Source organism: Maniola jurtina, chromosome 10 (genome assembly GCF_905333055.1).
Source record: "Maniola jurtina chromosome 10, ilManJurt1.1, whole genome shotgun sequence".
NCBI classification, from domain to species: Eukaryota; Metazoa; Arthropoda; class Insecta; order Lepidoptera; family Nymphalidae; genus Maniola; species Maniola jurtina.
Window position 1 is genome coordinate 8,857,940 of NC_060038.1, and position 26,632 is coordinate 8,884,571.

At 37.0% G+C, this 26,632-nt stretch overlaps 1 protein-coding gene across 9 annotated transcripts in view; it reads right to left on the bottom strand.

The window, feature by feature from the left end:
- The window catches only part of LOC123868666 (sex determination protein fruitless), a 131,810-nt gene that overhangs the window by 15,788 nt on the left and 89,390 nt on the right, over positions 1 to 26,632 (bottom strand). For 4 of the 9 annotated variants that reach the window (XM_045911207.1, XM_045911206.1, XM_045911205.1 and 1 more), the window contains exons 2-5: positions 14,617 to 14,621; positions 4,982 to 5,133; positions 2,779 to 2,916; positions 2,588 to 2,689 (exon numbers count right to left, since the gene is read on the bottom strand). In XM_045911207.1, coding sequence (XP_045767163.1) covers positions 2,588 to 2,689; positions 2,779 to 2,916; positions 4,982 to 5,133; positions 14,617 to 14,621 — 397 coding nt within the window. The other 5 variants (XM_045911209.1, XM_045911212.1, XM_045911211.1 and 2 more) reach the window with 4 other exon arrangements.

The following is a 26,632-nucleotide window of genomic DNA, read 5'->3' on the forward strand; positions in this document are numbered from 1 at the left end:
ACATACTTCTGTTTAAAAATACATGGGTAACAATAATCTGTTATAAATATTTATATGATAATTACTTATTTAATATTATGTGGTTGGTCTGGCGTAACTCGCGGAACTTAGATATTGCGAAATTCATCCCGTTTCCTGTATCTACCTAGAAATCTTATTATACTTTATTTATTTTTTAATAGTTGATCATAATATGTACTACATTTTTGATAAGTACCAAACCTACCTGAAAATTATCCTCCATTATAATAAAAAATATTACAAAACCTACATAATTCAATAGCTAGATAACAATAGGATCATTTATAGTATACTCACTATATTTTTATTTTATACTAAACTAGCAGTAATGGCAAGTCGTGGAAACAATTCGACTAGGTAGGTAGCTACTTATCTATGTTAACTATTTACTTACGTAAATGTAAATTTAAATTCGTCCCTATTCAACTAAAAAGCGATGAATATTAAAAGAAAACTTTTACATATTAGACTTGTATAAAGACATAGGTATCTCATCTATGTACCGCCGAAAAAATCCTTGGTTGACAGTAGGTACAACTACAAATAGTATCATTTGCCAATAACTTCGTTTATAAAGGGTCATTGCGCGCTCACGAAATTTTCAAGGCCAGCGCACTGTACCTACATACTGTTCTCTACGCAATGTGGCAGTCTTGTCTGTCTGGCATGCTCTATTCCGCACATTGGAAGGTACAATCATCGTCAACCACTATAAAAACACTTTACAGATATTATCATGATCTTTTTGAATGTAGAAGTTACAAAAAAACCGAGGTATTAACTAAGCATTCTAAAAATATATCCTTAACCAAAATATTATGTCAAACTGTCAGTTAATTAGTTTAATTTTTAAACCCTTGTTGAGTTAGACTAAATATTATCACATTAGATTTATTTGTGCCAAGAATTATTCTTTAAAAACTTGAAATCGCGATTTTTATGGACCTCGAATGTGATGTACCGTAAGGTCTTTCATATATTAATAATGTAGATTATTAGAAAGGCAAAAATCCTAGTGATTCTATAAAGCCAAAGCAATCGGTCCTTGAACTGTGTATACCTAGCAGCGAGATTTATAAGTTGCTAAAATACTACGATTCTTGAATGATTTTGTAAGCATTATTTATTTGACTGTACCTACTATACTTGATATTAAGATATTAAATGCCTATAAGTGATGAACGAGCTACGTACATCTACGTTCATTATTCTTAAGGAGTACCTAGAAGATTCTATCTATCTATTAAAAAAGAGCCTAAATTAAATAGTTTTATCTCACCTACACCAATGAGCTATATTAGTTAATTTATATCTGAAAAGATAAGTTACGAAATCACCACCACAGTAAAATAAGGTGAATGGAGCAGAACAATATCAGAAAAAACTCAGATGAGCTGTACTGAAGAAAATATCATCATCATTTTAGAGGAAGTATAGGACGCACAAATTCAGTAGTCCAATCTGAAGTTGCAACACGGCGTTTGTGCAAGTCATACATAGACTAAAGATGAAATACGTAAGCCCGGCTGAGATCTATTTTTTGTACAATGCGCAGTAGTACACCTCATGTTCAGATTAGACTACTTGTTTTGCGCGCACTGTAATATTCTGCTTGAGTGCTTTATTTTAAACAGTTCAATTCGTTGCAATTCATTGTATAACGATTTATTTGATACCTACGCAGGAATGTTAGGTTCATTTTTTCAACAGACGATTAGGTATAGAAGTTATTTTCGTAACAAGACACAAATTTAGGACACGTATAATCTATCTACGAACGAGATAGCTACGATGCAAAAATTAAGAAACAAGATCATTTATCTAGACGTAAGACAGTGTTTACTTATTATGAACATCGGTACACAATAGATCGAGTCCCTTTCAGTGGCGGACTAAGATCATCGGAGGCCCGGTGTGGCATCACTGAATGAGGATTCAGGCCCCTTATGGTGATTTTTTGCATGCTGGCGACAGAAAAGAGCAACCAGACACTTGACTTTTACAGAAACAGAACTTACTCAAATAATGAAAGAGGAAGAGTGGAAGATGGACTTTTCAAAGTTCGGAGGCCCTTTCAGATCCAAGAACTGGGGTGGACCACCCTCTCTAACCTCTCTCACCCAAAGGACCAGTGGCGCACTAAAGGGGGGGGGGGGGGGGGGGGGGGGCCTTAGTCCGTCACTGGTCCTTTCTCATACAGATACTGCATTAGCAATTATGTCTATGTAGTTACTTATTAGAACAACAAATAATTCAGGTTAGAATTTCAAACTAATTTCGAAGTATTCACCGTTTTATCATGTAAAGCTGAGGAGCAAACACAAAGATAATAATTATAACTTTTTTTTGTACATAATATAAAACAGCTCAAACAATTCTTAGGTCTATTTTGTATTTGGATTGCTTTAATTCTTATTAATGATGGGTTCACGTAAATATGATATAAAATATATGCAGGCACATTTTATGTTATTTTTGAGATTATTGTTGTTTTCAAAATTTTGATTTATATTGTATGGAAATTAATTTAATGATGCATAAAAAACTAATAGAAACAACTTCTTACCTTAGGATTCAATGTGTTGTTTTCTGTCAAACCTCTAACTTGTAAACTTTCAGCAGTCTTTAGGAACATCGGTAGCATATTTTGGCCAACATTCACCTCACCCTAAAATAGCACCAGAACTTAGTTTTTATTTAATTAGTTCATAGTATCTACATATTATTACATATTTTGTACGATATAAAGTTACTTGCCTTATACATGAAATCTAATAGTGATTTCATCTCTGATAACCGCACATCTTTTAGGAATATTATCGGATGAGGATGCGAATTTTGTAAGAATATGCTTTCAAAATATGGAGAACATGCGGACAGTATTGTCTGGTGTGCCTAAAACAAAAACATGTAACTATAATAACATAAAACAAATGGATAGAGTTAAATCAAACAAAAGAAATGATATTCGAAGGTCTTTTCTGTTAAAATCATTTAGTCTAGTTATAACTTTTAAGTGCCATTTTTGTGAGACTATTCTTATTATAATAAGGTTGGTTGTATTTTCATGGTCTAGGTTTGAGTAGTTTAACTACAACTTTGAAGTGTTTAAGTTATATAAATAAGTATTACTATGGAATTATGTATACTATGGAACAATATGTTTACTTTAAAATAAATAAAATATTGGAAATAGTTCATACAACATAATGTTAGTTATCTTTAAAACACAAATCAAAAGAATGAATGTGAGGCCATTCACACATAGTAACACATTAAATTCTGTTTTCTAAACCCTAAAACCTGCCAAACAGGTGTCATAAAATTTAGAAAGTTAAAAACTTGCAGCTCCTCTGCAGACTCCTACCTAAACTATTCATAGTCGACCTACAAAGTAAATTGCATTTTATTAGCATAAACTTTCATAGATATTTTTTTAGGTTTAGAAACTATACATTATTATTAGATGAACAACCACTAATGATAGCAATATATCTTTATGTTATTATATAATTTATTAAAATTGCACTTATTATTATTGATTAATTCTGATAAGATTTATGAACTGCTAAAATATAGAATGCCCTTCCAGTGTCTGTTTCTTGCCACATATAAACTAATATTTTCAAGGCAAGAATGAATATGCAGCTTTTAGGCGAGCACACTTCAACCAGGACCTCATCATTGCTTTTTATCTTGCAATAATTAAAAATCAATTAGCGAGATTTCTGTATTGCCTGATTTTCAATTTAATAAATACATCCTAAGGCTAAAATCCTAATTTAAAGATTAGACTTGTGTTAGTTATTTGAGATAAATTAACTAAAACCCTGATACAAACAGATACAAAGTACAATAAAAGGGTATTGCAAACACTTAATGATTAATAATTATATTTCTTTTGCATGTTAGGTTTATTAAGATTCAAATAGGTGCATACTTTTAGACTACATTAGCTTTTTCCAGAAACGGTGTCGGTGTGGAATTAGGTATTTGAAGATTTACTGTTTGATTATTTTCTCAAAATCATTTCTAGGTTTTCAGATGCTATGATTTGAGCTGCATGTTGATATTTCTGTCAGGCAGTTTCTCCTTTTTTAATAATATAAATAGCAAGATATCATTTAGGTATTACCTTGTAAATATTAGTAAAAATATTTAAATCTGCAATGTGGACAACCTTGGCTCAGTGGATCATCAAGTGGAAATATTTGACACACATGTAAAAACATTAATAATATTATAATTATCATGTTTCATAAATTATATTTTGCAAGTTGTAGTATTGGGCTAACAGATTTATATTGTTATTCTTGATATTATTACTATCTTTACTATGATGATCTTTAAAGATATTAAATTTTTCTATAATAAACAAGGATTTTCAAGTCTTGCAAGTAGTTAATGTTAAATAAAATTCAAGATTATTTTCATTAAAATAGAAATAAGATGTGATTCATTGATTTTATTGTTATAAAAAAGCATCAACAAATTCATCACTTTGAATAACTGTATGATACTGAATAACTCTTGTTTGTTTACTATTGTATGCATGTTGTTATGACATAATAATAAACAGTTGCACTGACACGACAACAGATTTTTAAATTTACATAACAAATGTGGTAATAACTTGTCTTAATAATATTCTTATCAAATAATTTAACATCTAAAATAAAATTGCACTATTTACATTGTATTTATTGCAAACTTTAAGTCTTTTCTTGTCCAAAGCACTTGGTATATAGTTAGATTAGTAATGTAGATTTATAATATCATTGTGAATAATAAACAGAAACCTCTAAATTTAAATTACTGCCATGTTAAACCAAAATTACTAATTTTAATATGAAAATAATTATTGATACTACTAAAGAAATATACTTCGGGGAAATATTTAGAGGTATTTTACTTAATGTAACATGTAGGTACTTAATTCTATAAAATTATGAGATAATACCTTGACTGTCTCTCCATCACATGCAAGTGTGACATCGCAGAGTGCTTCTCTTTGTAATAGGCTTGCAAGCACATCTGTCAGGTTGGTTGGGTGGTTGTTCCAGCGCAAACAAAATTGCTGGTCCATTGTTGGTGCTAGTGTCAGTGACCGTGCTGAAAACAGTTACCAAATGTCATTATAAACAGCCTTACCATTCTTATAATTATCGCAAGCAAAAATTCGCAATAAAGCAAATTCATTAAACTTCAGACACTGGATCTAAAACACAAATGATACCTGCTTTCATACTCGGCGTCTAAGACGAGTAATTAATTATACACGTGCGGTGGTTATCAAATCTATATTAAAGCCATTGTGTGCAAAAAATTGGCGGCCATAGGGCCTAGATAGTAGAACGGGGAGATAAGTGACATCAGCGGCTCGAATTAACAGGGGCCGCGGGCACAAGCTTACTGTACTCCACATTGACAGTTAGACCGACTGCCGACACATCTACTTGTTGCATGCTCCAACTGAGACCCATACATTATGTAATTTAACTCCAGAAAGCAGACGGCGGGGCCAGCGACCCTACGGGATGCGAAAACCTCTAGTCGTCTATAGAACGAGTTTAGAAAAGTAGTACCGCTGGCCAAAAAAATCGCAACATGCTGACACCGTTATAATCGCCAAGCTGGATGTGCCAGTTGCTTAATTCCAAACGCGTGCTTTCAGGAATTTGATAATGCACCATTACTGCCGTTGTCACAAATCACCCCGCGTGCCTGGAAATTTGCAACCGAAGGACGAACGGGATTTCTAAACGCGTAGTTGTGTCAACTTTGACTATTCGTAGCGCCATTTGCCGATCCCGTATCGCAGAATCTCAAAATTATCAATCAACAACGAAATTTTCTATAACGCACAATATTCACCATCACAAAACCAAAACAACTGTAGCGCACAGTACACACAAAGTCAATATTTCCTAACTCACCATTTGCAAAATTTTTGCCATCACAAACGCCACCCGACCCCTACCTTGCACTGTCTTTTTGACCACACACACATCTCGATTTCCGTGTTCACTCACGGCACCTCACGGCCTTCGGAATATCTTTCACATCATAATCGGCCAGTATTCGCAACGCGAACTTCATACGTTTCTAAATGACGCGCTAAATTCAAATTTTGCAATGTTGTTTTCTTTTCTGACACATAAAATAAAATAATTTGGGGATAATAAGCTCACTTTACTGTTAGGAAAATTATTTAATTTAACAATTTAATGAATATTTGGGCTTTAACTTCAATAAGTATTGCAAAATGCAATTTCCAGTTATTTTAATGAAATGAGGTTATGACGCGGAAAACAATGACTTTTTAGATAAATTCTATAAAAAAGTAATCGTTTTACATTATATATTTACTCGTGTAAGATCTTTACCGTTATAACATCAAATATAGTACTTATTACCTACTAAATCTTTGTTCTTTAGATTTAATAACATTGGCCTTGACATTTTTGTTATCATTTTTGCACATCCTCCTATCTTTTGGCGGCGCCCTCTGTAAGAATGCGGTTCTATTTTATCAGCTGCATCTTAGTTTCCAAGGCTGTTGATAGATGGCGCTATAACTTTGCAATGCGAAATAGTTGTTTCGTCATAGGACAATGACCTTCTGATTATGTACTGAGTACTGTTATTATTTCGCACGTAGAGAACTAGAGACTAGTCGGTAAACTTTTGAATAAGATAAGTACGTTATATTAGGACATAAAATTGGTAGTTACTTATAGGTAAGTACATAAAATTACCATTAGTAAACTTTTAAGATCTGGTTATACCTATACATCGATGTACCTAGGTATCTAAATTTAGGGAGAACAGGGGAAATTCTCATTTCTCATTAGTAGTGTTTTAAAAAAAAGCCGTCGACGTATAGTACCTACATGTCAACCTACTTTAAAAAAATCGCTCTTTTGAATTTCGACTCTAAGTAGGTAGATAGTTTGTTGAATGTAGAGATCATGTAGAGATGGATACTTTAGGCCGCACTGGCAACGCGGCAGCGAACAAACTGCTATAATAGACGCCTATAGCTGCCTACCTACTTTGACATAATATTACCACAATTTTACGCATCGTAAAACTGTGATAAAATTACCGACGATGATGTGGCTATCCCCTAATTTTTATACCTAGTACCTACTCGTACCTACGAGTGATGAGTTTGTTTATCGGAATGGCTGACGCGGTTTGGCGTCGTCGCCTTGCCAATGCGGTCTTGGCTGGTCTAACTGGTGATCTCCCCTTATTTTAACGGCATAATATGGTAGGTTTAGGTAGGTAGCTATACTTACCTACCCTAGCTATTGCAGATTCATAACAATATTCCCAAGTAACACAAAACTGCTTTAAAAGATATCACATCGGTACTTTAAGCATTTATGAAGACTTATTAGAGTCCACCGTTACTGTAAAAGCCTACTATTACGCTTTCTCCTGTACATTGACTTTACTAAGTACCACGAAGACACCGCTGTAATGTTGCGAGCGTTACTATCAGGTGCGCAGGTCATGTTATTCAGCTTTTAGCAAGTTTCAGTACTGTCAGCTACAATAAAGTATTTTTATGGACTCAAACTAAGCTACTTTCTGAATAAAAGGTCACAAGTGTATCTTTCAAATGTTCGCATTTTAACTGAACATATGTGAATTATTATAAAGCTATCAGTTACTCCGTGAATTCAATTAACGCTTCAAGCTGCATATAGTTGAACTTTCACAGTTTTAATCAGCTGTTATACGCACTCTCATAACTGCACTTATCTAGCCCACATGATTCCTTTGGGTGGACGTATATGGTGTTAAATTACAGCAAGCAGGTATAAAGCTATTCACTCGTAACCCTTTGTCCTTACTTGGGCTGAATAATTGTACTCCCGTAGGCATTTAATCAGCTCATGGAGTTATTTAAGATCCTGAAAAGTTCTTTTTCAGCGCCTCACCGTACTTGTATATCATTTATATTATCAGCGTTATAAAAACCGGCCAAGTGCGAGTCAGACTCGCGCACCAAGGGTTCCATACTCGGGTATATTTTTCTACATTTTGCACAGTAAATCAAAAACTATTATGCTTAAAAATAAATAAAAATTTGTTTCAGAATGTACAGATAAACCCCTTTTATATGATACCCCACTTGGTATAGTTATCTTACTTTGTAAATTTAAAATATTTACTAGGTAAGTAATTGTTTGTTTTATAACACATTTTATTTGTGCTATAAGACCTTCTTACCTGCCAAATTTCATGGTTCTAGGTCAATAGAAAGCACCCTATAGGGTTTTTTGACTGACACGACAGATGGACAGACAGACAGATGGACAGACAGACAACAAAGTGATCCTATAAGGGTTCGTTTTTCCTTTTGAGGTACGAAACCCTAGTAAATAATAGGGTTGTTGTAAAAAAATGTAGAAAAAAGAATAAGAATTAGTGAAATACGATTGGCCAATCTTTAAGAGTTCTAAAAACGAGTTTTGGCCTATACTTTGCAACGTTTTTAAGAATCCTTTTTGCAGACTTTTGTCACTGGCATTTATTTCGGAATAGGCAAACTGAAAAGGAAAATTGAAATGGAAAAATTGCTTAAAAATGGTATTTATTTATCTAAAATTAAAGCTTGATTAGACATCAGAGTCTTCATGGTTTTCGAGCTGATCACTTGTGCCAGCTGCTCTGCTGCTTGTTGCTCTTGCTGAGAGCAGAATACATTTGCACTTGAAGTGCAAATGTCGAATAAGTCCCCTTGGGAATTACCTTGAGAAATAAAGTTATAATAAGTATTATAAACTAAAGATAAAAGAACGAAAGAAAGAAATAAATAAATTAATAAGTACTGACTTATTCGCTCATGAAAAACTTTCACAACGGACCCCTAATAGCTAACTCTTGACAGATTATACAGCTGTTCATTGGGTATAAAGTATTTGCGTAATGTTACCAACTATTCAGCTGTACATCAATCTATGGCTGACTTATTAGACACAAGAACTACTCGTATCAGCCTTTTGCTGATTAATATATCCCTAGCACCTTCTTATAGCCCTTAAAGCATTTATTTGGCATTATTACGGTTCACATTGCTTGCCCACCATTTTCTATGTTCTAAATTACAATATTTATTATTTATTTACTATTTATTCTTATTTTGTCTATGAAAATATCTATTGGATTTGAAAAAGATTTTTAATTACTTATACGTAAAAAGCTTATCGTCTAATTCAAAAAAATTGCTGGCATTTTTTGATTATTACAATCCATTTTATAATAAGATTTCCAAGGAAACAGTTATATTACGAGGGCGCGTGAAAATTTTAGTCTAAAAGTATATGATATTTGACAATAAACTTGCTTTCCCCATCAAATTTCAGGCACTAGTAACAAATAAGATCAAGTTTTACTTACCGAAAATGAATTAACTCTTTGCACTTCAGTTAAGTACACAACACATGTCACATTGTATGATGGTGATGATATTTGTGCACAAATATAACACTGCTGCAGAATATTATCGAGATAGTGTTATGTTATAGAATATATGGAGTAATATTTATTCACAATTTCGCCGCTCGTGCTCTTTTAACTGCATAAAAGCGTAAAAAGGGTGCTTATTTGTTGTTTGAGCTGCACAATAGGTAACACACACTCTCTTTATCAGCCAATGTTCAGCTCTTGGGGCGAATGTTACCTTTATTAATGCTTATTAAATGCTATTATAACGCAGTTAATCAGCTAGTTGCTGTTTAATTTGTGCCCAAATCAGAGTTATATCTTCTGAGGATGCTATTATTCAGATATTATTCAGCTTTAATATAGCATGTTTTGGAGCTAAAGTTTCCAACGTGGACACTGATTCAGTTGATATGCAGCACTTTTGTGTTACTTGGGTTACCTTATTCCTCTAATCTATTTAACAAAATTACGATAGGACTGTCATTTAAGTACCTAGGTAATTAGGCAGGTAGGTACGTAGGTAAATAATTATTTTGAATTTAACAGATCTCTAGATCTGCCGCCAAGCCTTTTAGCGTTCCAGTACGATGCCGTGTATTCTGTAGAATAGAAACCGCTGAAGGATATGGAAACTGCCATAGCTCTTCCAAGTTAGCCCACTTCTACTTAGACTGCGTCATCATTTATCATCAGGTAAGATAGCAGTTAAGGGTAGGTACTTGTACCTAAGTACTTACTACCTATCAAAATAAAAAAAGCTGATCTAAGGGGGTTGAACCTTTATTTCTTTTTCCCGACTGCGGCAAAGCCAAAAAGAAGGGTTATGATTTTTTGTAATTTCGAATCATCTAAAGACTGTATAAATTGAAATTCCACGCCTAGATACGAGACTATTAACCTCGTTGGTAGGTAGGTAGGTACCTAATCAGGTTTAGGTTACTGAACTTGAAAATAAATCGAGTAGGTAGGTAGGTATCTATTAGCTTTTTTGCCCCAATAGAGCATTAACTACTGGTTCAACTAGGTACCTATTGGGTACGCTTAATAAGTTCATTTTAAGTACCAGTGATTTTAATTGGTTTTTCATTAAAACTTTGAACTTGTCGAGAGACATCTCCAATAGATGTCTTCTGGGATCTTATTATAAACAAGTGTAAATTAAAAATTTATAACACCCCCGACAAGTGAAGGTTACAGTAATAACTAGAAAAGAGCTGATAACTTTCAAACGGCTGAACCGATTTTCTTGAATTATAGTTAAGAACACTCTCGATCAAGCCACCTTTCAAACAAAAAAAAAACCAAATTAAAATCAGTTCATTAGTTTAGGAGCTACGATGCCACAGACAGATACACAGATACACACGTCAAACTTATAACACCCCTCTTTTTTGGTCGGGGGTTAAAAAAACGTAATTAGGCCTAGGTACACAATTATTGCCAATAGCTGATGCCCGCAGCTTCGCCCGCGTGGATTGGTCAGATCCCCTGCAGCATCAGGATTGAGGAGTTGGACTCCAAATTTTTATGAAACAATGTCGCAAAGTTCCTCTATCGATTAAAAAAGAAATGACGCAAATCGGTTCAGAAATCTCGGAGATTTCGGTGTACATAGCTAAAAAAACACAACTCCCTTTTTGAAAGTCGGTTAAAAAAGTAGCCTATGTTACGCCCTGGTCAATCCTCTACTTGTCTGTGAAAACCCCGTCAAAATCGGTCCAGCCGTTCCGAAGATTAGCCTTTTCAAACAGACAGACAGACAGACAGACAGACAGACAGACAGACAGACAGACAGACAAAAATTTTAAAAACGTGTGATTCAGTGTTGGTGTCGTTCAAATAACCATATGAGCTTAATATGAGGCGCTTATTTCGAAATTACAGACAGACACTCCAATTTTATTTATTACTAGCTGATGCCCGCAGCTACGCCCGCGTGGATTGGTCAGATCCCCTGCAGCATCAGGATTGAGGAGTTGGACTCCAAATTTTTTATGAAACAATGTCGCAAAGGTCCTCTATCGATTAAAAAAGAAATGACGCAAATCGGTTCAGAAATCTCGGAGATTTCGGTGTACATAGGTAGAAAAACACAACTCCCTTTTTGAAAGTCGGTTAAAAAAGTAGCCTATTTTACGCCCTGGTCAATCCTCTACTTGCCTGTGAAAGTCCCGTCAAAATCGGTTCAGCCGTTCCAAAGATTAGCCTTTTCAAACAGACAGACAGACAGACAGACAGACAGACAGACAAAAATTTTAAAAACGTGTGATTCAGTGTTGGTGTCGTTCAAATAACCATATGAGCTTAATATGAGGCGCTTATTTCGAAATTACAGACAGACACTCCAATTTTATTTATTATTAAGTATATAGTATAGACTAGTATTTTGCTCGGTGCGCGAGCTGCTAAAGCAGCTCGCGTGACGTGGTTGGGTTAACTTTATTATACTAAACTAAATTTATTTATTAAGATACAAAATTCACCGCGAAAACACCATAAAACGACACCCATATCGATTTTTTTCTTAAAAAATGCATGTCCGCCATCTTGGATTTCAAAATAAATGTCATTATCATAATCAGCACCCTGGAAAACCCTGAAAACGACATCCATATCATTTTTTGTAAAAACGGGGTAGTTGAGGGTAATAAAGTAGGGTGCGTGGGTGCGCGGACCACTAAAGTGGTCCGCGAGCATGCAGAGTTTGTTCCACCGAGTAGACCTTCGGACCCTGATCATCTTTTGCCAAGAAACCATTCTTCCATCTTTTATAGCCTCCGAGATAGACACCGACGAAATTTGTACGGCGGCCATCTTGTTTTTCCAAAATTTTCCACTTTTTCTATTAATCGTTTACTACATTCTTCAAAGATTGCGAGTTTCAACGAAATCGGTTGGAAAACAAAAGAGTTGCAAAAATCATATAGGCCGCCATCTTGTTTTTCTGAAATATCATAATTTTTCCCTACTCATATCGCGCTTCAAAACATATCTCCCCTACATTATCGTATCGTTTTCCGTCTCTTTCTAGGAGAATGAGACATTCAATATTCGCCATACAAAATGTATGGGAAAATAAATTCCACCATTTTGAAATTTTTTTCTATTCATCGAGTAGACCTTTGGATCCTGATCCTCTTTTGCCAAGAAACCGCACCTCCATCTTTTATACCCTCCGAGCTGGACGCCGGCGAAATTTGTATGGCGGCCATCTTTTCTTCGCCATTTTGAATTTTTTTTCAGCTTTTTGGCAATTGGATGATGTCATGAATGACATTTGGTCGAGCACCCCCCACCTATCTTCAATACCTTGAGCGGACCCTTCACCCGTCTCCGAAACCCTCAATCATCACCTCTTTCCATAATTTTGGCTTACTAAGTTTTTGTTTTCTATATAACACCATCAGTGAAAAAAAAATTTTTCATACAAAATTTTACAGGAGTTTCTTAGTTGAAAATCTCGAAAATCTCCCCAAAAGTGGCAACACCAGTTGCATATTTCGATACTGCCAGCCGAGATACACAATCGATTCATACATATTGACTTTCCAAAATGTTGCCAACTGCCTCAAAAACGTGATCAAAATTTCGAAAAATTAAAAAAAATACAAAATGGCCGCCAACTCGTTTTGCAGAAATAAATTACATCGTTGTACAACTTTTCCAATAACTACAGGATATACCGGTCCCGATGACGTTTCAATCTCTCCTCTCGCTCGCACCCACGCGAAACGATCGCCCCTGAAAAAAGACCACGTCGAAAATCACTTTTTCTTTGATAAATTCCAGTGTTGCCAGTCTCCGGCGACAAAAATACCCAAATGTCATTTATACAATCAAAACACGTAATCGCTCATACTCGGATTTTGCGAAAAGTCCGTATTTCGATTTTTTACAATTTCCCGAAAATCTTGAAATTTCCCTAAAAATGGGGTAATTTTTTCCCACCGATATATACCTCGAGTCTATACGTACAACCGCTTCATAGAAGCCGAATCGCTCCGATGTTGCCAACTTTGAGATATTTAACTTTTAAAATTGCGTTTTTTCGTACCTCTAACAAAACGGCCGCCGCGACAGCCGCCATCTTGAATTTTTTAAAACCACTCCCGTTCTGTCAAAATACAGGATAATCGTGGGCGAAACACGAAAAAATAGTTATCCTCGACTACCCCGTCTTGGATCTGTGGCGCCGCGGTTCGGGGTCGAAAAATGAAAATTTTGAAAACGCTACGGCTCGGCCGCCATCTTGTTTTTCCAATTTTTTCTACATTTTCTGTTAACCATTTACTACATTCTTTAATAGTTGCAAGTTTGAACGGAGTCCCTTAAAAAACAAAGGAGCTGCAAAAATCACCTCGGCCGCCATCTTGTTTTTCCGAAATGTCATAATTTTTCCCCAGAGGACTCCCGAATCCGACCACATCTCCCCTACATCATTATATCATTTTCCGTCTCTTTCTAGGAGAACAATTATGTCAATGAGTCAGTCAGTGAGTGAGTGGTAATCGAGCTATATATAGTATAATAACTAGCTTTTGCTCGGTGCGCGAGCTGCTAAAGCAGCTCGCGTGATGTGGTAAGGTTAATTTTATTATATAAAACCAAATTGATTTATTAAGATACATAATTCAGCCCGAAAAACCCCATACAATGACAGGCATTTCTATTTTTTGTAGAAAATGTAAGTCCGCCATCTTGAATTTTTAAAATAAATGTCATTATCAATATCAGCACCCTGGAAAACCCTGAAAACGATATCCATATTATTTTTTTGTAAATTAGGATAATAATTTAGTAGGGTGCGTGGGTGCGCGGACCACTAAAGTGGTCCGCGAGCATGCAGAGTTTGTTTCATCGAGTAGACCTTCGAACCCTGATCATCTTTTGCCAAGAAACCACTCTTCCATCTTTTATAGCCTCCGAGATAGACACCGACGAAATTTGTACGGCGGCCATCTTGTTTTTTTCAAAATTTTCCACTTTTTCTATTAATCGTTTACTACATTCTTCAAAGATAGCGAGTTTCAACGAAATCGGTTGGAAAACAAAAGAGTTGCAAAAATCACGTCGGCCGCCATCTTGTTTTTCTGAAATGTCATAATTTTTCCCGACTCCCAACCCGCACCCAACCATATCTTCCGAACATCATTGTATCGTTTTCTATCTCTTTCTAGGAGAATGAGACATTCAATATTCGCCATACAAAATGTATGTAAAAAAAAATTCCGCCATTGTGGATTTTTTTTCTATTCATCGAGTAGACCTTCGGATCTTGATCATCTCTTGCCAAGAAACCATACTTCCATCTTTTATACCCTCCGAGCTGGACGCCGGCGAAATTTGTATGGCGGCCATTTTTTCTTCGCCATTTTGAATTTTTTTTCAGCTTTTTGGCAATTGGATTATGTCATGAATGACATTTGGTCGAGCACCCCCCACCTATCTTCAATACCTTGAGCGGACCCTCCACCCGTCTCCGACATCCTCGATCATCAGCTATTTCCAAATTTTTCCTCGATTTTTTTTTTGTTTTCTATACGAAACCATCAGTGAAAAAAAAATTTTTCATACAAAATTTTACAGGAGGAGTTTTTGGGGAAAATCTCGAAAATCTCCCCAAATGTGGCAACACTGTTTACATATTTCGATACTGCTGGTTGATTCACACAATCGATTGATACATGTCGACTTTCCTAAATGTTGCCAACTGCCTCAAAAACGTGATCAAAATTTCGGAAAATTTGAAGAAAATACAAAATGGCCACCAACTTTTTTTGCAGACGCAAATTCGATAATTTTACAACTTTCTCATTAACAACAGGATATACCGCTCCCGATGACGTTTCAATCTCTCATCTCGCTCGCACCCACGCAAAATGATCGTCCCTGAAAAAAGACCATGTCGAAAATCACTTTTTCTTTGATGAATTCCAGTGTTGCCCGTCTCCGGCAACAAAAATACCCAAATGTCATTTGTACGAGCAAAACACATAATCGCTCATACTCGGATTTTGCACAAAGTCCTTATTTCGATTTTTTACAATTTCCCGAAAATCTTGAAATTTCCCTAAAAATGGGGTAATTTTTTCCCACCGAACTATACCTCGAGTCTATACGTACAACCGCTTCATAGAAACCGAAACGGTCTGACGTCGTCGACTGGGAGAAATTTTAATTTTAAAATTGCGATTTTTCGTACCTTTAACTTAACGGCCGCCATGACAGCCACCATCTTGAATTTTTAAAAACCACTCCCGTTTTGTCAAAATACAGGATAATTGTGGGCGAAACACGAAAAAATAATTATCCTCGACTTCTCCGTCTTGGATCAGTGGCGCCGCGGTTAGGGATCGAAAAATGAAAATTTTGAAAACTCTCCAGCTCGGCCGCCATTTTGTTTTTCCAATTTTTTCTACCTTTTCTATTAACTGTTTTTTACTTTCCTAAATAGTTGCGAGTTTAAACAAAATCGGTTGGAAAACAAAAGAGCTGCAAAAATCACGTCAGCCGCCATCTTGTTTTTCCGAAATGTCATAATTATTCCCCAGTCATCTTCCTCACCCAAACACATCTCCCCTACATCACTATATCATTTTCCGTCTCTTTCTAGGAGAACAATTGTATCAATGAGTCAGTGAGTCAGTGAGTGGTAATCGAGCTATATATAGTATAATAATAACTAGTGTTTTGCTCGGTGCGCGAGCTGCTAAAGCAGCTCACGTGACGTGGTTATGTTAACTTTATTATATTTAACCTTTATTTATTAAAGATACACAATTCACCACAAAAACCCACAAAACGACACCCATATCAATTTTTTCTTAAAAAGTGCATGTCCGCCATCTTGGATTTCAAAATAAATGTCGTTATCAAAATCAGCACGCCGGAAAACTCTGAAAACGACATCCATATCATTTTTTGTAAAAACGGGGTAGTTGAGGTTAATAAAGTAGGGTGCGTGGGTGCGCGGACCACTAAAGTGGTCCGCGAGCATGCAGAGTTTGTTCCACCGAGTAGACCTTCGGATCCTGATCATCTTTTGCCGAGAAACCAGTCTTCCATCTTTTATACCCTCCGAGATAGACACCGACGAAGTTTGTGTGGCGGCCATCTTGTTTTTCCAAATTTTTCCACTATTTCCATTAATCGTTTACTACTTTCTTCTAAGATTGCGAGTTTCAACGAAATCGGTCGAAAAACAATAGAGTTGCAAAAATCATATAGGCCGCCATCTTGTTTTTCTGAAATATCATAATTTTCCCCTACTTATATCGCGCATCCGAACATATCTCCCATACATCAATGTATCGTTTTCTGTCTCTTTCTAGGAGAATGAGGCATTCAATATTCGCCATACAAAATGTATGGAAAAAAAAATTCCGCCATTTGTGATTTTTTTTCTATTCATCGAGTAGACCTTCGGATCCTGATCATCTCTTGCCAAGAAACCTCACTTCCATCTTTTATACCCTCCGAGCTGGACACCAGCGAAATTTGTATGGCGGCCATCTTTTCTTCGCCATTTTGAATTTTTTTTCAGCTTTTTGGCAATTGGATGACGTCATGAATGACATTTGCTCGAGCACCCCCCACCTATCTTCAATACCTTAAGCGGGCCCTCCACCTGTCTCCGAAACCCTCAATCATCAGCTCTCTCCATAATTTTGGCTTACTAAGTTTTTGTTTTCTATACGACACCATCAGTGAAAAAAAAATTTTTCATACAAAATTTTACAGGAGTTTCTTAGTTGAAAATCTCGAAAATCTCCCCAAAACTGGCAACACCGGTTGCATATCTCTATACTGCCAGCAGAGATACACAATCGATTCATACATATTGACTTTCCAAAATGTTGCCAACTGCCTCAAAAACTTGATCAAAATTTCGAAAAGTTAAAAAAAATACAAAATGGCCGCCAGCTCGTTTCACAGAAAGATTTTACACGGTTTCATAATTTTCCTATTAACTACAGGATATATCGCTCCCGATGACGTTTCAATCTTTCCTCTCGCTCGCACCCACACGAAAGGGGATACCGTGAAAAAGACCGTGTCGAAAATCACTTTTACTTTGATAAATTCCAGTGTTGCCAGTCTCTGGTAACAAAAGTACCTAAATGTCATTTGCACGAGCAAAACACATAATCGCTCATACTCGGATTTTGCTAAAAGTGCGTATTTCGATTTTTTACAATTTCCCGAAAATCTTGAAATTTCCCTAAAAATTGGGTAATTTTTTTCCTGCAAACTATACCTCGAGCCTGTACGTACAATCGCTTCATAGAAGCCGAATCGCTCTGATGTTGCCAACTTTGAGATATTTGAATTTTAAAATTGCGTTTTTTCGTACCTCTAACATAATGGCCGCCACGACAGCCGCCATCTTGAATTTTTAAAAACCACTCCCGTTCTGTCAAAATACAGGATAATCGTGGGCGAAACCAGAAAAAATAATTATCCTCAATTACCCCGTCTCGGATCTGTGGCGCTGCGGTTAGGGGTCGAAAAATGAAAATTTTGAAAACGCTCCATCTCGGCCGCCATTTTGTTTTTACAATTTTTTCTACATTTTCTGGTAACCGTTTACTATTTTCTACAAAGTTTGCAAAATTCAAAAAAATCGGTTGGAAAACAACGGAGCTGCAAAAATCACCTCGGCCGCCATCTTGTTTTTCTGAAATGTCATAATTTTTCCCCAGAGGACTCCCGAATCCGACCACATCTCCCCTATATCATTATATCATTTTCCGTCTCTTTCTAGGAGAACAATTATGTCAATGAGTGAGTGGTAATTGAGCTATATATAGTACTAGTGTTTTGCTCGGTGCGCGAGCTGCTAAAGCAGCTCGCGTGACGTGGTTAGGTTTATGAGTTGTATTAAACCGATTTTTTTTATATACGATACACAAATTACCCCGAAAACCCCATAAAAGACACCTATATCAATTTTTTTCTTAAAAAGTGCACGCCCGCCATTTTGGAATTCAAAATAAATGTCGTTATCAAAATCAGCACCCTGGAAAACTCTGAAAACGACATCCATATCAATTTTTGTAAAAACGGGGTAGTTGAGGTTAATTAAGTAGGGTGCGTGGGTGCGCGGACCACTAAAGTGGTCCGCGAGCATGCAGAGTTTGTTCCAACGAGTAGACCTTCGGACCCTGATCATCTTTTGCCAAGAAACCACTCTTCCATCTTTTATAGCCTCCGAGATAGACACCGACGAAATTTGTACGGCGGCCATCTTGTTTTTCCAAAATTTTCCACTTTTTCTATTAATCGTTTACTACATTCTTTAAAGATTGCGAGTTTGAACGAAATCGGTTGGAAAACAAAAGAGTTGCAAAAATCATATAGGCCGCCATCTTGTTTTTCTGAAATTTCATAATTTTCCCCTACTCATATCGCGCATCCGAACATATCTCCCATACATCAATGTATCGTTTTCCGTCTCTTTCTAGGAGAATGAGACATTCATAATCGCCATACAAAATGTATGGAAAAATAAATTCCGCCATTTTGAATTTTTTTTCTAATCATCGAGTAGACCTTTGGATCCTGATCCTCTTTTGCTAAGAAACCGCACCTCCATCTTTTATACCCTCCGAGCTGGACGCCGGCGAAATTTGTATGGCGGCCATCTTTTCTTCGCCATTTTGAATTTTTTTTCAGCTTTTTGGCAATTGGATGATGTCATGAATGACATTTGGTCGAGCACCCCCCACCTATCTTCAATACCTTGAGCGGACCCTTCACCCGTCTCCGACATCCTCGATCATCAGCTATTTCCAAATTTTTCCTCGATTTTTTTTTTGTTTTCTATACGAAACCATCAGTGAAAAAAAAAAATTCATACAAAATTTTACAGGAGGAGTTTTTGGGGAAAATCTCGAAAATCTCCCCAAATGTGGCAACACTGTGTACATATTTCGATACTGCTGGTTGAGTCACACAATCGATTGATACATGTCGACTTTCCAAAATGTTGCCAACTGCCTCAAAAACGTGATCAAAATTTCGGAAAATTTGAAGAAAATACAAAATGGCCACCAACTCTTTTTGCAGAAGCAAATTAGATAATTTTACAACTTTCCTATTAACTACAGGATATACTGCTCCCGATGACGTTTCAATCTCTCCTCTCGCTCGCACCCACGCGAAATGATCGTCCCTGAAAAAAGACAATGTCGAAAATCACTTTTTTTTTGATAAATTCCAGTGTTGCCAGTCTCCGGCGACAAAAATACGCAAATGTCATTTGTACGAGCAAAACGCATAATCGCTCATACTCGGATTTTGCGAAAAGTCCGTATTTCGATTTTTTACATTTTCGCAAAAATCTTGAAATTTCCCGAAAAATGGGGTAATTTTTCCCCACCAATCTATACCTCGATTTCATATGTACAATCGCTTGATAGAAGCCGAGTCGCTCCGATGTTGCCAACTTTGAGATATTTAACTTTTAAAATTGCGTTTTTTCGTACCTCTAACTTAGCGGCCGCCATGACAGCCGCCATCTTGAATTTTTAAAAACCACTCCCGTTTTGTCAAAATACAGGATAATCGTGGGCGAAACGTGAAAAAATAATTATTCTCGACTATCCCGTCTCGGATCTGTGGCGCCGCGGTTAGGGGTCGAAAAATGAAAATTTTGAAAACGCTCCAGCTCGGCCGTTATCTTGTTTTTGCAATTTTTTCTACCTTTTCCATTAACCGTTTACTACTTTCCTAAATAGTTGCGAGTTTAAACAAAATCGGTTGGAAAACAAAAGAGCTGCAAAAATCACGTCAGCCGCCATCTTGTTTTTCCGAAATGTCATAATTATTCCCCAGTCATCTTCCTCACCCAAACACATTTCCCCTACATCACTATATCATTTTCTGTCTCTTTCTAGGAGAACAATTGTATCAATGAGTCAGTGAGTCAGTGAGTGGTAATCGAGCTATATATAGTATAACTAGTTTTTGCTCGGTGCGCGAGCTGCTAAAGCAGCTCACGTGACGTGGTAAGGTTAACTTTATTATATAAAATCAAACTGATTTATTAAGATACATAATTCACCCCGAAAAACCCCATAAAATGACAGGCATTTCTATTTTTTGTAGAAAATGTAAGTCCGCCATCTTGGATTTGAAAATAAATGTCATTATCAAAATCAGCACCCTGGAAAACCCTGAAAACGATATCCATATTATTTTTTGTAAATTAGGATAATAATTTAGTAGGGTGCGTGGGTGCGCGGACCACTAAAGTGGTCCGCGAGCATGCAGAGTTTGTTTCACCGAGTAGACCTTCGGACCCTGATCATCTTTTGCCAAGAAACCACTCTTCCATCTTTTATAGCCTCCAAGATAGACACCGACGAAATTTGTACGGCGGCCATCTTGTTTATCCAAAATTTTCCACTTTTTCTATTAATCGCTTACTACATTCTGTAAAGATTGCGAGTTTCAACGAAATCGGTTGGAAAACAAAAGAGTTGCAAAAATCATATAGGCCGCCATCTTGTTTTTCTGAAATGTCATAATTTTTCCCTACTCATATCGCGCACCAAAACATATCTCCCCTACATTATCGTATCGTTTTCCGTCTCTTTCTAGGAGAATGAGACATTCATAATCGCCATACATTTTCTATGGGAAAAAAAACTCCGCCATTTTGATTTTTTTTTCTATTCATCGAGTAGACCTTCGGATCCTGATCATCTTCTTCCAAGAAACCCCACTTCCATCTTTTATACCCTCCGAGCTGGACACTGGCGAAATTTGTATGGCGGCCATCTTTTCTTCGCCATTTTGAATTTTTTTTCAGCTTTTTGGCAATTGGATGACGTCATGAATGACATTTGCTCGAGCACCCCCCACCTATCTTCAATACCTTAAGCGGGCCCTTCACCCGTCTCCAATATCCTCAATCATCAGCTCTCTCCATAATTTTGGCTTACTAAGTTTTGGTTTTCTATATAACACCATCAGTGAAAAAAAAAATTTTCATACAAAATTTTACAGGAGTTTCTTAGTTGAAAATCTCGAAAATCTCCCCAAAAGTGGCAACACCGGTTGCATATCTCCATACTGCCAGCCGAGATACACAATCGATTCATACATTCTGACTTTCCAAAATGTTGCCAACTGCCTCAAAAACGTGATCAAAATTTCGAAAAATGAAAAAAAATACAAAATGGCCGCCAACTCGTTTCACAGAAAGATTTTACACGGTTTCATAATTTTCCTATTAACTACAGGATATACCGCTCCCGATGACGTTTCAATCTCTCATCTCGCTCGCACCCAGGCGAACCGATCGCCCCTAAAAAAGACCATGTCAAAAATCACTTTTTCTTTGATAAATTCCAGTGTTGCCAGTCTCTGGCAACAAAAATACCAAAATGTCATTTGTACAAAAAAAACACGTAATCGCTCATACTGGGATTTTGCGAAAAGTGCGTATTTCGATTTTTTACAATTTCCCGAAAATCTCGAAATTTCCCGAAAAATGGGGTAATTTTTTTCCTCCAATCTATACTTCGAGCCTATACGTACAATCGCTTGATAGAAGCTAAATCACTCCGATGTTAACAACTTTGAGATATTCGAATTTTAAAATTGCGTTTTTTCGTACCTCGAACAAAACGGCCGCCATGACAGCCGCCATCTTGAATTTTCAAAAACCACTCCCGTTTTGTCAAAATACAGGATAATCGTGGGCGAAACCAAAAATAATAATTATCCTCAATTACCCCGTCTCGGATCTGTGGCGCCGCGGTTCGGGGTCGAAAAATCAAAATTTTCAAAACGCTATGGCTCAGCCGCCATCTTGTTTTTTCAATTTTTTCGACATTGCCCATTAATCGTTTACTATTTTCTTCAAAGATTGCAAAATTCAACGAAATCGGTTGGAAAACAACGGAGCTGCAAAAATCTCCTCGGCCGCCATCTTGTTTTTCTGAAATGTCATAATTTTTCCCCAGAGGACTCCCGAATTCGAACACAACTCCCCTACATCACTATATCATTTTCCGTCTCTTTCTAGGAGAACAATTATGTCAATGAGTCAGTCAGTGAGTGAGTGGTAATCGAGCTATATATAGTATAACTAGTGTTTTGCTCGGTGCGCGAGCTGCTAAAGCAGCTCGCGTGACGTGGTTATGTTGACTTTATTATATTTAACCAAATTTATTTATTAAGATACACAATTCACCACAAAAACACATAAAACCCACACCCATATCAATTTTTTCTTAAAAAGTGCATGTCCACCAGCTTGGATCTAAAAATGAATGTCATTATCAAAATCAGCACCCTGGAAAACTCTGAAAACGACATCCATATCATTTTTTGTAAAAACGGGGTAGTTGAGGTTAATAAAGTAGGGTGCGTGGGTGCGCGGACCACTAAAGTGGTCCGCGAGCATGTAGAGTTTGTTTCACTGAGTAGACCTCCGGATCCTGATCATATTTTGCCAAGAAACCACTCTTCCATCTTTTATAGCCTCCGAGATAGACACCGACGAAATTTGTACGGCGGCCATCTTGTTTTTCCAAAATTTTCCACTTTTTCTATTAATCATTTACTACTTTCTTCAAAGATTGCGAGTTTGAACGAAATCGGTTGGAAAACAAAAGAGTTGCAAAAATCATATAGGCCGCCATCTTGTTTTTCTGAAATGTCATAATTTTTCCCTACTCATATCGCGCACCAAAACATATCTCCCGAATATCATTGTATCGTTTTCTCTCTCTTTCTACGAGAATGAGACATTCAATATTCGCCATACAAAATGTATGGGAAAATAAATTCCGCCATTTTGAATTTTTTTTCTATTCATCGAGTAGACCTTTGGATCCTGATCCTCTTTTGCCAAGAAACCGCACCTCCATCTTTTATACCCTCCGAGCTGGACGCCGGCGAAATTTGTATGGCGGCCATCTTTTCTTCGCCATTTTGAATTTTTTTTCAGCTTTTTGGCAATTGGATGATGTCATGAATGACATTTGGTGGAGCACCCCCCACCTATCTTCAATACCTTGAGCGGACCCTTCACCCGTCTCCGACATCCTCGATCATCAGCTATTTCCAAATTTTTCCTCGATTTTTTTTTTATTTTCTATACGAAACCATCAGTGGAAAAAAAATTTTCATACAAAATTTTACAGGAGGAGTTTTTGGGGAAAATTTCGAAAAACTCCCCAAATGTGGCAACACCGTTTACATATTTCGATACTGCTGGTTGAGTCACACAATCGATTGATACATGTCGACTTTCCAAAATGTTGCCAACTGCTTCAAAAACGTGGTCAAAATTTCGAAAAATTAAAAAAAATACAAAATGGCCGCCAACTCGTTTCACAGAAAGATTTTACACTGTTTCATAATTTTCCTATTAACTACAGGATATACCGCGCCCGATGACGTTTCAATCTCTCATCTCGCTCGCACCCACGCGAAAGGGGATACCGTGAAAAAGACCGTGTCGAAAATCACTTTTTCTTTGATAAATTCCAGTGTTGCCAGTCTCCGGCGACCAAAATACCGAAATGTCATTTGTATGATCAAAACACATAATCGCTCATACTCGGATTTTGCGAAAAGTCCGTATTTCGATTTTTTTCAATTTCCCGAAAATCTTGAAATTTCCCCAAAAAATGGGGTAATTTTTTTCCTCCAATCTATACCTCGAGCCTATACGTACAATCGCTTGATAGAAGCCGAATCGCTCCGATGTTGACAACTTTGAGATATTCGAATTTTAAAATTGCGTTTTTTCGTACCTCGAACAAAACGGCCGCCATGACAGCCGCCATCTTGAATTTTTAAAAACCACTCCAGTTCTGTCAAAATACAGGATAATCGTGGGCGAAACCAGAAAAAATAATTATCCTCGATTACCCCGTTTCGGATCTGTGGCGCCGCGGTTCGGGGTCAAAAAATCAAAAATTTTAAAACGCTACGGCTCAACCGCCATCTTGTTTTTCCAATTTTTTCCACATTTCCCATTAATTGTTTACTATTTTCTTCAAAGATTGCAAAATTCAACGAAATCGGTTGGAAAACAACGGAGCTGCAAAAATCACGTCAGCCGCCATCTTGTTTTTCTGAAATGTCATAATTTTTCCCCAGAGGGTTCCCGAAACCGAACACAACTCCCCTACATCACTATATCATTTTCCTTCTCTTTCTAGGAGAACAATTGTGTCAATGAGTCAGTCAGTCAGTGAGTGGTAATCGAGCTATATATAGTATAACTAGTGTTTCGCTCGGTGCGCGAGCTGCTAAAGCAGCTCGCGTGACGTGGTTCGGTTGAATTTATTTATTAAGATGCACAATTCACCCCGAAAAACCCGTAAAACGACACCCATATCGATTTTTTCTTAAAAAATGCATGTCTGCCATCTTGGATTTCAAAATAAATGTCGTTATCAAAATCAGCACCCTGGAAAACTCTGAAAACGACATCCATATCATTTTTTGTAAAAACGGGGTAGTTGAGGTTAATAAAGTAGGGTGCGTGGGTGCGCGGACCACTAAAGTGGTCCGTGAGCATGCAGAGTTTGTTCCACCGAGTAGACCTTCGGACCCTGATCATCTTTTGCCAAGAAACCACTCTTCCATCTTTTATAGCCTCCGAGATAGACACCGACAAAATTTGTACGGCGGCCATCTTGTTTTTCCAAAATTTTCCACTTTTTCTATTAATCGTTTCCTACATTCTTTAAAGATTGCGAGTTTCAACAAAATCGGTTGGAAAACAAAAGAGTTGCAAAAATCATATAGGCCGCCATCTTGTTTTTCTGAAATGTCATAATTTTTCCCTACTTGCCTCCCCCACCCGAACACATCTCCCCTACATTATTGTATCGTTTTCTGTCTCTTTCTAGGAGAATGAGACATTCGATATTCGCCATACAAAATGTATGGGAAAAGAAATTCCGCCATTTTGAATTTTTTTTCTATTCATCGAGTAGACCTTTGGATCCTGATCCTCTTTTTCCAAGAAACCGCACCTCCATCTTTTATACCCTCCGAGCTGGACGCCGGCGAAATTTGTATGGCGGCCATCTTTTCTTCGCCATTTTGAATTTTTTTTCAGCTTTTTGGCAATTGGATGATGTCATGAATGACATTTGGTCGAGCACCCCCCACCTATCTTCAATACCTTGAGCGGACCCTTCACCCGTCTCCGACATCCTCGATCATCAGCTATTTCCAAATTTTTCCTCGATTTTTTTTTTGTTTTCTATACGAAACCATCAGTGAAAAAAAAAATTCATACAAAATTTTACAGGAGGAGTTTTTGGGGAAAATCTCGAAAATCTCCCCAAATGTGGCAACACTGTTTACATATTTCGATACTGCTGGTTGAGTCACACAATCGATTGATACATGTCGACTTTCCAAAATGTTGCCAACTGCCTCAAAAACGTGATCAAAATTTCGGAAAATTTGAAGAAAATACAAAATGGCCGCCAACTCGTTTCACAGAAAGATTTTACACGGTTTCATAATTTTCCTATTAACTACAGGATATACCGCTCCCGATGACGTTTCAATCTTTCCTCTCGCTGGCACCCACGCGAAAGGGGATACCGTGAAAAAGACCATGCCAAAAATCACTTTTTCTTTGATAAATTCCAGTGTTGCCAGTCTTCGGTGACAAAAATACCCAAATGTCATTTGTACGAGCAAAACACGTAATCCCTCATACTCGGATTTTGCTAAAAGTGCGTATTTCGATTTTTTACAATTTCCCGAAAATCTTGAAATTTCCCCAAAAAATGGGGTAATTTTTTCCCACCGATCTATACCTCGAGTCTATACGTACAACCGCTTCATAGAAGCCGAATCGCTCCGATGTTGCCAACTTTGAGATATTTAACTTTTAAAATTGCGTTTTTTCGTACCTCGAACAAAACAGCCGCCATGACAGCCGCCATTTTGAATTTTTTAAAACCACTCCCATTCTGTGAAAAAACAGGATAATCGTGGGCGAAACACGAAAAAATAGTTATCCTCGACTACCCCGTCTCGGATCTGTGGCGCCGCGGTTCGGGGTCGAAAAATCAAAAATTTTGAAACGCTACGACTCGGCCGCCATCTTGTTTTTCCAATTTTTTCGACATTTCCCATTAATCGTTTACTACATTCT